Source organism: Bombus huntii, chromosome 8, assembly GCF_024542735.1.
Source record: "Bombus huntii isolate Logan2020A chromosome 8, iyBomHunt1.1, whole genome shotgun sequence".
Classification (NCBI taxonomy): domain Eukaryota; kingdom Metazoa; phylum Arthropoda; class Insecta; order Hymenoptera; family Apidae; genus Bombus; species Bombus huntii.
In genome coordinates, this window is record NC_066245.1 from 5,369,756 (window position 1) to 5,383,950 (window position 14,195).

Consider the following 14,195-nt stretch of genomic DNA (forward strand, 5'->3'; position numbering starts at 1 on the left):
TTCTGATTGAAACGATATTCAAACTTCGAAATCTGTTTGCCAGTAAGGAGAAAAAATGGCCAGGGAAAAGGGGAGAAAAATTTTCTTCGATGATAAAGATGTTGAACGATAGTTGGCGGAGTATTAAAACACCAGGGAATTGTTACCGCAAATCCTGACAGGCTAGGAGGTATATCTGCGCGTGTCTATCGAGGTAAGACTAGCTCGTATTTTCCCCTTCCTGTGTTCCCTTCCTTCGCCTTCGTTGTATCTGCCAGACATAGAGCGGTGCTCCAGTGCGGTCGTGGCGAAGCGCAATGCTACTGTCTTGTATTAGGGGGCGTTCACATCGCGTCGATAACAGACCAGAGAACGAGGCCATGCACCTCGACACTCAAACTTTCACCGCGAACGAAACCGAGCCAACTGGCGCTCGTTCGATGCTCACCAAACGCGAGAATAATTTCTTTGTCAACCCTCCGTTTTATCGAACGGTTAAACGATACCGAAGCTCGCGAAAGAATTACAACAGCGGCATCGATTCTATCGAAGTGGACATATTGGACATATTGGAACTGATGCCTGATCTTTTATTGAAATTTATGATCTAATATCCGGCGTAACGCGCAGGATGATTTAACATCTAGAACGACGATATTCTTTATCGTATGGAGGCGGTTCTCTTTCCTTTTTCTCGTTAAGCGAATTTTCAGCGTTATTTTGCACATATGGTGGCCGATATGAACGTGGCTAAGGCTCAACCGTCGCGTTAGAAATCTGTCGGTGAAAGTGTTAGAGTGCATAGCTTCTTCTACCTGAAAGCCAGCGGCCGTTAGAATGTCCGAGAATAAGCAGCAATGCTTTCTGCGTAGTAAATCGGTCGAGCGGTCGGCCGATGGTTAACGAGCAGAGAGAGGTAATATAAACAACTTTTCAAGTTGCCTGACTTTTCACGACCGTGTCTCGCTTCTGGCCCGCTAGATGGAATAGGGATAAAGACAGACGCCGCAGAAGAATCGAGCATAGTCAACGGACTTATTCAATTGCTCGAACATAGTCGCAAAATTTGTTCTGCCGACGATTACAGAGTAACGCGTATATACGTAATTGGTTCGGTTGCTTAATAAACGTTCGGTTAATTTTGTCGAAAATGTTGATAGGAATATCGCTTGTATCCAGCAACGGTTGCTTTCTGGCGTACGAATGATTTTGCCTCGAAAGCGGCGCTGTTCACGGTACCGTGGGTAAACACCAAGGCTGCCCTCGTATACACGCGAAGCAAAAAGGACAAGAACAGATCGGTGAGGAAATTCCCTGACAATCGCGATAGTTGCGTGGACGTTGGCGTACCGAGCAATTCTTCTTTTCGTCGAAAGGATGAACAAATTTCGTACGAACAAAATCGTTTGTACGGATATCTATACTTCTATCTTTTCGAGCCTTACATTGTAACTAAAGTTGGTATAAATACGATTAAGCCAGCGGCGCTCGTTGCGTCAGCAAAAGTGAAAATAAACGCGCCGCGATCTTCTCTGAATTTACCGAAAGTTCACGAAGATAGAGTTGCTTCCGTTTTTTTCTTTTCTTTTTTCTTTCTTTTTATAACGCGACTGCTCTCCGGCGATTTAAACGTTGAAACATTTGTTCTCGTATTGCGTGCGTTTCTCGTGACGGAACTGCGCGCGTCGCGTATTTAAAATTCAATTATACGACACGAACTGGCACATTAACTACTCATAACGATGATACACATAACCATTTCCATTAATTATACAAAGATATTAGCATTGATTGGATCGTATATTCGAAGCAAATGTAACGCGTGTCGCGCATTCGTTACATTCGTGAATCGCTTGGAAACGAGCAAAAGGAAAACAGGCCGGCAAATCGTTATAGATTTTCCCTACCGACTTTTACTCGCTGGATTATCAACAATGTTGTTATCGTGCTTTCATTATCAACCGTTATCGTGCGACCAAAGTCGAAGGATCGAGACGAGTTCTATCCGGAGACGAGACTCTCTATTTTTAAAAGAGAGTATCGCCGTGTTCTTTGGCCCATTACAACGTGGAGCCAACTTCGACTAAACAGTTGGCGAAAGCGCTTCTACGGCCTTTCTCTTCGACGAATTATCAAGGATGGCCAAGCTCTCGTTTCCTCCGGTCGTCGTCGTGCCTGTCTATGAGAACTACAAAAATTTCTTTTTTTTCGCACGTACAGTTTACGTATGTACAGTTCTATCGACTTTGTACATATTAAATATTTACAACAATCGGAATTAATAGATATTCGACCGAGTAAAGTATTACCTCGAGAGTGTGATTTTCGAGATAAGATTATGCGCGAAACGTTTCTCATCGAGTGGTACTTTTTAGATTTAGCGAAGCGATTGATATTTTTAAAAGGTTTGCAATTTTCGAAATCAACGATAATTTTTACGATAATTTTCGAGACACAAGTACGTCGGAACGAATCATATCGCAGCAGTTTTTTGTAAATGGAATTTATTAAACGAAGAATAAGAGGTAAGGGGAAAAACAGGTTACTGTATCAAGAACGTTGCATACCATAGGTACCCTGTGGTTAAGATAATGAGAAAAGAAATACGGCGCCATAGGTCGTCTTCCTACCCCATCGGTCTCTCCCTTCCCTTTCACCTTGTTATGTACTTCGCGAACATCACGCGTCTAATATACGACACGTGTTTGCAACGCGACACAAATTGGTAACGTAATAACTTTTGCTAAAGGACGAGTAATTGTTCGAGCCTCCGCATAGTATCATAGATTCCACATATAGAATAGTAGCTTTTGTTTTACGTTTCAGGGTAACAAGGCTCGATGTTCGAGTGACAGACATTTTTGTACCGCTCGAAGCGTTCGACTATTTTTAGAGAGAGTACAGAAATGATTCAGCCTGCGCTTCAAAATAGCAACGGAGAGTCATCAAAATATGAATGGTCGAACGAAAATTGTTAGAATACGCATGGTATCGTGCGATCTTCTTTTCTCTGGATTAAAGTATCGGGTTATCAGCGTGCTAATTAATTACACCTATCAACGCGATTACTTCGACTCTATCGGCATTCGCGGGAACGAAAGCCCGGGAGGGCCGTTTGCGCGACTTTCCGACGTCCTCTAACGTCCTCTAACCCCAATAACAAAAATAAAAAGGCTCCGTTGAGTTCCGTCCTTTCCTTCCCTAATATCACCTTTCCTCTTTACCCCTCCCCTGTGCTCTCTTCTTATATTATTTGTACTCGACCCGGTCGTTTCACGCGTTTGACATCAACACCGACACCGTCAACACAACGGCCATCGCGGTTGAAACCGTTCGCAGCGTCATACGCGGTGAGTAGTTGCCGAGAGGCACGTGACTAAACGCGTCGTGGCAATTAATTCGATCACGCTAAACCAATTTATTTTCATCGGCCAGAAAAATTAAACGACGTCGAACGAGCGTCGCGAAAAGCCGTATCCTTTTTCCCGGAACTCTATGGCCGCTGTGAGATAGCGAGAACACAAAAGGGCGGTGCCATCCAGGAGCGCAGTGTCGCGCGTCCCTCTTTCGCTACCCTGTCTCTCGCTCTACGCTGTCCTTTTCGACCGGAAGCCTTCTCTCTCGCTCCGTTAGTCACGCATATAGACGCGCGTCCGCGCAACCCTTCGCGTGCCACGCGCGCGCCAAATCATCGAAACAAACGCGGCCGCGAAAGCTCGTTAGTTGTGTTGGAGAGAGTATACTCGAGCCGGCTTTAATTTCACCACCGAGGACCATTACCGAGTTACGCGCCCCGGGCCAACCTAGTATCATCGATAATACGATAGCACGAGGCACGAGTATCCAACTAACCGTAGCAGCGTGTATACCTAGGCAGTGGCAGCATTCTCTGCGCATTGAAATTTACTTACGAGCCGTAGAACACGCGTCTACGAGAGGAAGACGCGGAAAGGAACTTCTCTAATGAATCGACACGATTTAACGAGGCCGCCGGATATTTTTGTCCCGAGGAAATTGTCGCGTTAACGCGCTCGTTATCACCGTGTGTCGCAAGTTCTCCAGAAATTTCAGTAAATTCGTCAACGACGTATTTTTTCAACTCTTCTGTTGTTTTGCTTTTTTCGATCAGTCTCCTAAGATGAATTCGACGATCGTTACGATACGATCAGTGTCATTCGATGCTATCGATGACGTCAGTTACCTTCACCGACTTTCTGTCGGGTGTCACGAGATTTCCTATTCTCGAATCTATGTAAATGCCACGAAATTGTCGTGATCGTTTCATACTCTGTAACGTACAATAAGCATCGAGAATATACGAACAAGAAAGTATACGATTTGTTCGTCCATTTCGTGCAACCTCGTCTGGTGCTCGAAAAGGCGGAAACACGGCGGCACAGAGAAGCACGATCATTTTTGCATGGATGACCTTGCCCTACATTCGCGCAGTCCCAATTACGAAATATATTCCGATCAAAATTCTGTGCTCTTTAATCGATTCGCAATTCCGTCGAAATTCGTTGTTGCAAGTGGGGTCAAGAACGCTATTCTAATCACGCCGTACTTGTTGCGCGTTTATTCGATTCCGCTTCTCTCTCTCTCTCTCTCTCTCTCTCTCTCTCTCTCTCTCTCTCTCATTGTTATGCTTAGAACCGTCGGGTTCCCTAATGCAGGATAATCCGTAGTCGAAGCCTATACATTTAAGAATCGTCAAATCTTTATTGCTATTGCTTTCCCACATTGCGTTTATGGCAACCTAACTTTGAGGAAAGTACCCTGAAATTTCTAAGAATTTCATTGTCTCGTTTATCGTAGAGGACATCTGTTTCCATTTTTAACGATTACCGGAAAAAGAAGACTTCATACCTGGTAATGGGTCTCTAAACCTATTTGCATTCAAGAGCGGATTAGTCGCGACGGTCTCCTATCACAGTCGTATTTCAGTTGCTAAGTATTCTTCAAATGCGAGAGTTCACGTTTGACCCGTTTGTCGGCATCTCGTCTATATCAGTTTATTGTATTGGTCATTTTAAAGAATTCCACGAGAAATAATATGATTTGATTTCTTATTTCTTATTTTTTTTTTAAATAAATAATTTTTTCTTTTTTCCTCTGTTATAAAGAATGTAAGATGCGATGTTTGCGAAGTAACATTGTCTACCAATCGTTTTGAACAGTAAATTTTTGATAAACTCCATGAAGAATTCGGATGTCATTTACTACACCTACGACCGACCGCATACGGTAATAGGGACCAGTCCTCTGAAGTAGATCCTTGATGCAAATGGATTAACCCAGTGCCCACTGGAGCCTTAAGTCAACAATGGATGTATATATACAGTAAGATCTCAGTTAATTAATAAAATATCAAATAAATAAATAAAGACACGATATAATCAGATTTCTGTCTCGGCAAAGATAAACATTAATGTTACCAAAAACGGTTGCATCTTTGTTCCAATAAACGAAACATCTGATACCAGTCATTTTGATTGGTTGGATAGTTCTAATGTTAATAATTATAAAAATATTAATATTTATAAAATAGTTAAAAATAAATAATGTTCTCTGATATGAAAGTAAAATTATTCAAAGCGGAAAACGAACGTGGCCGAACAACGTATATATTTCGTACGGTGATAGCACAAACCTCGCAATTAACCAAGTGTAATTTGCGTCCACAAACGCGACACTTCGCGACGCTGCCAGTATCGCGACCGTCTAACCGCATGCATGCCACAACAAAAAACAAATTAGCGCGATCAACATGCATTGAATGTGTTAAACGGTACACTTGCACGCACACGCCTTGGGAAAATCGTTCGATCGGTCTTTAACGTAAAAGTGAATTCGCGAGAGAAACAAAGGGAAGTCGATTCTGACGATCGTCCTCACACGATATTTCTCACACTGTACCGTCGATTGTATCCGAGGAGACATTACGAATTACGATGAATTAATCGAGCAAATTGCTGTTGAATGTTAAATTGATGTTGGTAAGAGTAAGCTAAACGCTGACACTGCATTTCGCGCGATGAGTTCGTAAGCAATACGCCTCGGTCGACATAGTACCCTTTCTAGTTTCGTGTTCAACGAACTTTGTATCATATAGAACATAGACTGCTTTTTCAGTCAATAATATTATCGTTTGATCGTTATTTATGAATTTTGAAAAATATGTGAAATGTTTAATATTTGAAAGATTAAAAATATTGTTAAATCGCTGATATTTTTGATTTTAGAGGAACGAATTATATGTATATGATTCAACTGTAGTAACGCAGGCTACACGATCGGAGACAGTCGGTCGAACAGAGGCCAACGTATTTAAAAACAGAAGCGAACCAGCAGACCGGTTAGACACCAAGGAGATCAGCCTCTGGTCGAGTAATCGAATAAAATGAATCTTTCATGTCACACTTTTCTCCGGTCATTATCAACGTTCAAGCGAGACACGAATTGTTTATAGTCGTTGTGTACTTGTTCTACGAAGCAACGCGATCCAAATACGTATATAGTTGGGTAAACTGATCTTTAACGCGACTACGTAAATTACGAAAATCAGATAAAAGTAGGATAAGGTTCGAAAGAGAAACACATAGACTCACCTCGATAAGGTGCCCTTGAGCAGAGGATTCCTGTCGTCATAGTATCCACCGGACGTCGGCATCTTCAAGTAATCCAAGCAATGGGCACGTGGCACTTTGCACTGACACTACGGCACTGCATCACTGTCGCGTGATCTGTTAACTTTCCATTCACCTTATCGACATTATACTCGATTAACTAGGTGTACGACGCATCATTTTCAAAAAAAAAAAAAAAGAAAAAAGAAGAAAGAAAGAAGTAAAATTCACCAATAACTAGAAAATAATTGACACTCGCGTAAACGCATATCACGGAAACGCGTTATATAGCGGGTTGGGTAACCATGTTTTGTATGTTACGTATAACGACATACTTCACAACTATCCGGTGAGATAACAACCACCCGATACTGTCAACAAGTTGCTAGTACTTCTTGCGATCTGAATCTCACCAATTATCTAGATTGCTTTCTTATTTTTCCTCGGTAGGTCGATTCGATGTTCGACATCGATCGTCAGATGACACTTTCCGGCGGACTTCCCTCAACTTGCGATTACCTAAACACAGAAATTTTCGTTTAACCAGTTGCTATTTTCAGGCTCTTTCTATGCTACTTTCAAACTACGCATGTTCTTAGTTTTATATACACACGTACAAAATGCGAACATTGTAGCGGAAACATGGCTACCTACGAAGTAACCCCCATCCCTTTCACAATGTATGATTCACTTCTATTCCAAATTATCGCTAAAATTTTCACGAAACTGTGTCGAAAACGTTAATGGTTCAAAACAAATAGTCGTCAGGTTATTATTTTTGGATCGTCTGTTTGTCGCATTCGACGGTTATTTTCCATTCGGACAGTCGAGGTCACCATTATTACAAACAGTTGGCGCCAAAATCCTGCTACGTTCAATCCGCTCGGGTGAAAGTCCTTGCAGCAGGTATTCGAGGAAACATTGTAGTAGGTCGCTGTGAATTTTCACGCTTCTCGACGAATACACCAAATTTAACAAACTAGACCAAACGATTCATCGTTCTTACTTCACCGATCCAGTAGAGTATATCGTTAGAGATACGTTTCGCGATGATGCTCCGTAAATGGTCGAAGAATAACGATCCACACGTGTCTTCCAGCGAAGAAACGTTAAGATAAGTGTCACGGTTGAAAGCGGAACGTGCCAGGTGAGTCCATCGAGCACGTCGTTTATTTATAAACTAAGGGAACCCGAGAGAGAACGCAGGAGCGAGGGAGACCAACGGAGTGTCCCTCGCGTTTCGTTTACCGTTCGTAAACTACAGTCGGCGCGTACTTCGAGGACCACGTGTTACTTATCCGATCTTTCGATTGGCCGTGCGATTTCAAGATGGCGCGACTGTTGACCTGTCAATGCAAATTCATGATCCTGTATGCATTTCTTTTTTTGGAAATTTTAAATAACATCGCTCCCAAAAATTTTCATTATTCGTTAATAACAAGTAAAATTCGTTGAACCGTTCTTTTTTCTCATTTTACTACAACGGACGAGAAAATATGAAACGTTAAGATAATATTAGAAGTTAAATAGACACGATATTTTGTAAATATATCGTATTTGCGTGAGTATTTAATATGTAATTATTAGTATAGAATAAAAATGAACAGATACGTATATGTAAAATACGTTATTCAGTACATGAAGGATCATCCATTGCAACAGTATGTCATAAGCTATAATTATTCCTTTCTCTCACAGGTTCTGACTCGTCTATGCACTTTCACTGTATCTTCTACGACTCTCGAATCAAATGCGCGTTAAAATTGTCGACACAATAGCAAATAAGACATATTTTTTCTTATCTCTGAATCATTATTCTTTCTGAGGATTATCTCTTAAGAAATAATTCATACATTCAAAGTATCAATAGAAAGACTATATAGAACATTTCCGATTATTAAATTTTTATCAAAAGTTCTAGTATATTGTACTATATTGAATTGTATATAGATATATAACAATGGTTCTAGTAGGAACGCACAAACCACAATCCTTTTGCGAACCGATGTGCTGTTTTCGCCAACAACTCAAATGAAAAGTATTTGATACAACAAAAGCAAGTTATCTACTCGTCAGTTCATTGTCATTTTTAAACAAATTATTCACATCATTTACACTAACTTTTTAAAAACTTTAAAACAAAAAAGTATAAAAACCTTTTTCGTAGTCTAGTAACTCAGAGTCCATGTTAACCGGATGAATTGAAAAAATATGGTTGCACGATTTTTTCAACTGTAAACTAAAAGACGTTTTTGAAGGATGGGTAACGAGGCGAAAAGTCGAGGAGTAAAAGCGTTACATGATTCAAGGACGTACGCTAAGTGGGATCGTGATCCAGTCGATAAGCAGCTGTAGGTGCAACGAACGTTGTACCCTTACAGTTCGTGTACTTGTACGCGGCGCTGATCGAAGTAGAAAAAGCGCCCTCACCAACTATCCTGGTCTACTCACGAAAAAAGAACGACAGACTCGAATGCTTACTGGAAAATCGGTACCGTAAGCGTTCCACTTCTCTTTCATTCTCTTTCTCCTTTTGTCTCCTTTCCTCTCTCGCTCGCTCGTTCTCTCTTCCTCTTACTCCTTCTTAAAAGAAAACCGCTCCGGAATCCGCGTCTTGGAATGCGAGGCGACGAGACTTGGCTTCTTAGCACGAACGCAACCTGTCCACGCTATTTCCCCCACTGCGGACCTGCTGATCCTCCTAGCTCGACATGCCCATCCCCACCCCAAAGTCTGAGCGATGCAAACATGATTGCACTCACACCAATGAATATGCCATTTATTTGCTACTTCGTATGACCGAATAGATGCGTCGTTTGCCAGCGCGTCTCGGGTTCTTGTTCATTTACGTATATATACGACGCGTATGAATTTACCAGGAGTAGAAATTATTTCGCTGATTATCTATACACAAGAAAACGATATTCATATGTTGTTTTTCCATGGAATAATACAAAATATTTTTAATTGCATTTATTTCAACAATTTTTTCCTCTTTTTTTTTTTTTTGAATTCATATACGGGACTCTGAATAAGAATTTTCGTTTTCAAAGCATGATAAATGTTAAAAAAACTTAGGATCGATCGAGGACACCGAATGTAGGCAACATTTTGACAAGAAACGATGTAAAGTTCCTACTTAAAATACGAAGGTTCTGCCGAGCACAAATGGAATCTGTCCACGCTATTTCCTCTATCATCTCTCCTATCCGTTTCCCCTTCACCTCCTTTTCTACGTTCTTCTACCTGGTATAAGTGCTCGTACACCAACGACGCCTGTATCTATATTTGCCGGATCCCCGTCTAAGGTGTGTGGATACTAATACTTTACCGGCTATTGTAAGTACATACAACACGATTTTGCTTATTTACCCTACACATGTGCACTTGATATGTGTAGATACAGCATGCGTCTTATTTACCGAGCGATAAAGAGAGAAAAACCGATCCAGAGAAAAAGAGATAGCGCCGCGACACGAGCTATTTTTCAACTCAATGCACATCTACACGATGATCCGTTTTAGCGACGAAACGAGCATTTGGTGGAAAAAAATGTATCTATGAAGAGCTCGAAAAAAGTTGGGTATAATCTATCACGAATTCTTTTAAAGCTATCGCTATTCTGCTTTCTTCTCTTTTTTCGAAGCAAACGGTAAAAATCCCAAAACATCAGCGACAATTAATTTTAATCGCTAAAAATAAAAACACGAATCCAACGATACCGAGTACTTACAAACGTATCAGTTTATCCCCTCGATTTCTCAAGTGAAAACGAGTGAATTTTGACGTCGAAACTATATAAAAGAAAGATGAATTTCATTAGAGATTGCCCCTGTGCTTCACTTCACTATTACAGTACACGAGATTAAGCGCGATCACAAACAGAAATTCTGAAATCTTTTGCTTCCGTGAACAGTGCGACATACGTTGCGAATACACGCGCGAGAAACATACCCCTCCACCACCGTTTCGCATTGTCGAGCATACAGGCCACGTTCTGTTTTCTTGTGCACAGTCGCAACACCACGGATCATTCCCTAGGAATAAAGTCGTTCACAAGATCGTGCCAAGAAACACTACCAAGAAACCGATCGTTATTTGTGAACATTCACTTCGATCATGCTTAAACCGATACTTTGTTCACGTTCGTTTGTAACGTATCGATATTACCAGCGTTGATAATTGTTCAGATGTTACGAAAAATACGAATACGAATATCACATACGGTGAAAACATAAACGCGCCATCAATTATTCGTAAACGCACCGCACGCGACAGTTTGCGATTTCTTAAAGATACATACAGCAACTCTTATGTACATGATTTCAATGATCAAAGTACTTGATCGTCTAGAAAGTAACGTTCTACATCGACGACCTTGTTCCTAGGATCTACATAGGCGTCAATCGTAACAAGCATCTATCAACACCAGAATCAAACGCAAAAGCTTTGCTTAAAATGGATAGAGGGAGCTGGCTGCAGTTGTCAACGGCGTACGTGAACAGAAGGCTGGTCGATATGGGGAAAAAAGAATACTGAAAGTGACGATTACCGAGTAACACAATATTCATGGTACGTACCGGGAAGAACGATTACTCCTTGTGTTCCTCTTCTTTTCTATCTTGAACGAAAAAGAAGCACAATGACAGTTCACTCACGATAATGGCAGATGCGCACGACAGCCTGTCACGTGGTAAAGGGTAAAAATTACCCGTTTGCACGTGTGCGCCTACTAACGTTTGTATGCATGCTTATACACGTGAATCGCGCGTGCAAGTGTACATTCATAGACGTGTGAATGTATCACGTTGTTGAATATATGTAAACGTATATGTGTACGTAGAGCGGTAGGTGTGCAAAAACACTGCAACAACACGGCGCGTGGACGGTCGCGTCTGGACTGATCGTGGGGGTCGAGCCACAGGTGTCATCAGACGGCGGCTGCTCCACCCCTCTGCCCCCACCCGGCTTCCTCACCCGCCTTCAATCCCCACTCTCGTCGTTACTTTCACGCACACGTCTACTCGTGCCGGAGGAGACGCGTGCGCACATCAACCGGCTTCCTCTATCCTCTATAATCATGCAATATCATTTGCTCTACCCATGGCGCCTATGAACTGACCGAACCGCGGCACGTGCTTTGCATTCTATCTTACAAATGATATGGACAAGTTTTTCAAATTGATCTACATCGCTATTAGAATTAATAGGAACCATTAAGAACTTACCGTTAATTATTCACCATGCGTTTAGAAATCTGTTTAAGCATCGGTAATTCGTCAGTAGCTTGAAATATTACATAAGGTGAAAATCAGCAGATAACCAAGTTATTGTGGATCGAGCATTACTTATCGTACACTGTACCGTACACTTCAGAAAAGGTGGATACTTGAATTACCTCGAAAATACACACAAAATTATGACAAAAGTAGATGAAGAATTTAGACAGGAAAATGAAGGATGTTAAGTATTACTGAATATAAATGTTCGTAATTCAAATAGATATTTATTCAAAAACCAGTGTATTTCGTGGCAAAATGTATAACGTCAGTTATTGACGCAATGCTCATGACGTATTCTCACTCATCCAGTCGCACTCATACGAATTCCTCCCTCTCTGTGATTTATACTCTTTACTACTTATATGTATATATATTTTTCTTTATGTTTGCTTATAGAATATTTAATATTTTTCTCTCTATTTATTCATCATTTCTGTTTCAATTCGTATCTGTACGCATAGTATCACTGTATTTATCCCTAACACAACTTGAAGAACTGTATTACATACATAAACATATGCATGAAATCAATTTGAGACTAGTCATCCGACACCAAGCGATCTTAGTACCAAAATAGTAACATTTATCTAATATCGGTAATTTACAGTTGACGTACGTACCAAAATAAACACAATGGGGTTTTATCTACACGTATTACCATTCCTTGGTGTAAAATTGTATGTACCCATACATATTTTAAACAGTACATGTAATTATTGGTAATAATTATATAATTGAACGACTTATACATTTCTTGCACATCGCGCGTAGCATGATTATACGCATTTGTATCAACAAGAATGAATGCAATGACGCTATGCGTACAATATATCATTGTAATGTTAGAATTATCGATAGTCTAATTACATATACAGTACGTGATATGGGTGCTTAGCCACTGTTTCAGCTATGCGGTACGTAATTTCCCACGCACCCAAATGTTTGTTTTTATAAACGAGCTAATAATACGAGTTTTCCTTTTTAATTCGTAAAAGAAATCGCACAAAAAATCACTCGTATCGATTTATTGAATTAAAATTAACAATCTGTTGTATAATTGTTTTAACGTTTCTTTGTACTATTTTTATAAAAATATTTACCGATCTTTAACGAGAGAAAGTTTGTAAGTAGAACTATTTTCTTAGTTCTTACGAAGAGAAGGAGAAACTTATCGATTTCTCATTGCTAGCAAAGTCAAACTCGTATGATTGGCTCCAAAACAAATTGGCAACCTTTCGATCGCCCTCGACTTCGTCGCGTGTCACTTGTGAGACTCGCACGACCGTCCTGGGAAACGGAAGCGCCACTCACTTCCTTCCTCATCCAAACGATTTATTTCTTTCTCGTAAAAGGATCTTAAGTATGTGCAAAGTATGTGCAGATGAGAGAGAACCAGACTACGTTGTTGTGGAAATTGTTCCAAAAATCATTCCGACACATCCAACTTCGTTAAACACGTATAATAACCATAAACTATGAAAGTCAGTAAAAAATAATGAATAGTAGAAAGATTTACGTATTAGAAGCGGTTAATTTCTTTTTCTATCGCGTGAAACAAAAACATACCGTGAAAGTTGCAACAATATAAAATATATATTCGTGATTGATTAATATAATTTTTCGAAGTAGTAGTAAATAGAAAATATAGCGCATAATTATACTTCGATCGAATTGTAAACACATACATCATGCTCTATACCATTGCTAGCATTTAATGCAAATCTACGTCGCATAAGTAATTGATTTAGTCTTAAAAGTTAATGATTAAAGGGACACTCGTATGTCCGAAAAGCCTCTTCTATATATCATAATATATATATTATTCAACATGATATCATTTTTTTTTGTTTTTATATTTGCAATGATTCTAAGATAAAATTGTCTTGCGTTGTCTTCGGCTTAATCTCTGAAGAGCCACGTCGATAAAGAACCAAAAGCTACGGTCCTGTTAAGCGTCGAAACATCTGTAATTTCTAGACGAGACTGAAATTTCCATGGCGATATATCAGAAGTTTCCCAGGACGAATAATTCGATGACAGAAATTGGCCAACAAGTTTCTCTTCATTTTCCAACGAAATTATATTTCGTAAGAGTAAATATATAATATATATATAAATAATATATAGATATTTATATATATATATATAAATAATATATAGATATTTATATATATATATATATATATAATAATAATTTCTACAATATGTCGTTTTATAAACACGTACAATTAAAATGTACAATTTGTCCTTCAACGCAAAAGTAAAATAAAAATTTGAAATCAGAAAGATAAAAAATGCTGGCCATTCT

The 14,195-nt window shown here is 39.8% G+C and overlaps 1 protein-coding gene and 1 long non-coding RNA gene across 7 annotated transcripts in view; one reads left to right on the plus strand and one right to left on the minus strand.

Moving 5' to 3' along the window:
- Positions 1–14,151, minus strand: part of LOC126868599 (AF4/FMR2 family member lilli) — a 169,548-nt gene extending 155,397 nt beyond the window's left edge. For 4 of the 6 annotated variants that reach the window (XM_050624255.1, XM_050624253.1, XM_050624254.1 and 1 more), the window contains exons 1-2: positions 11,186–14,151; positions 6,588–7,124 (exon numbers count right to left, since the gene is read on the minus strand). In XM_050624255.1, coding sequence (XP_050480212.1) covers positions 6,588–6,649 — 62 coding nt within the window. In that variant the 5' untranslated portion in view covers positions 6,650–7,124; positions 11,186–14,151. Of the gene's footprint in view, positions 1–6,587; positions 7,125–9,086; positions 9,205–10,338; positions 10,534–11,185 lie in introns of those variants that run through there. The other 2 variants (XM_050624252.1, XM_050624251.1) reach the window with 2 other exon arrangements.
- LOC126868613 (uncharacterized) lies at positions 9,347–12,503 on the plus strand. The gene is made up of 2 exons (XR_007690662.1): positions 9,347–9,944; positions 10,994–12,503. It is a non-coding gene; the product is annotated as an uncharacterized LOC126868613 (long non-coding RNA).
- Positions 14,152–14,195: the final 44 nt, after the last annotated feature.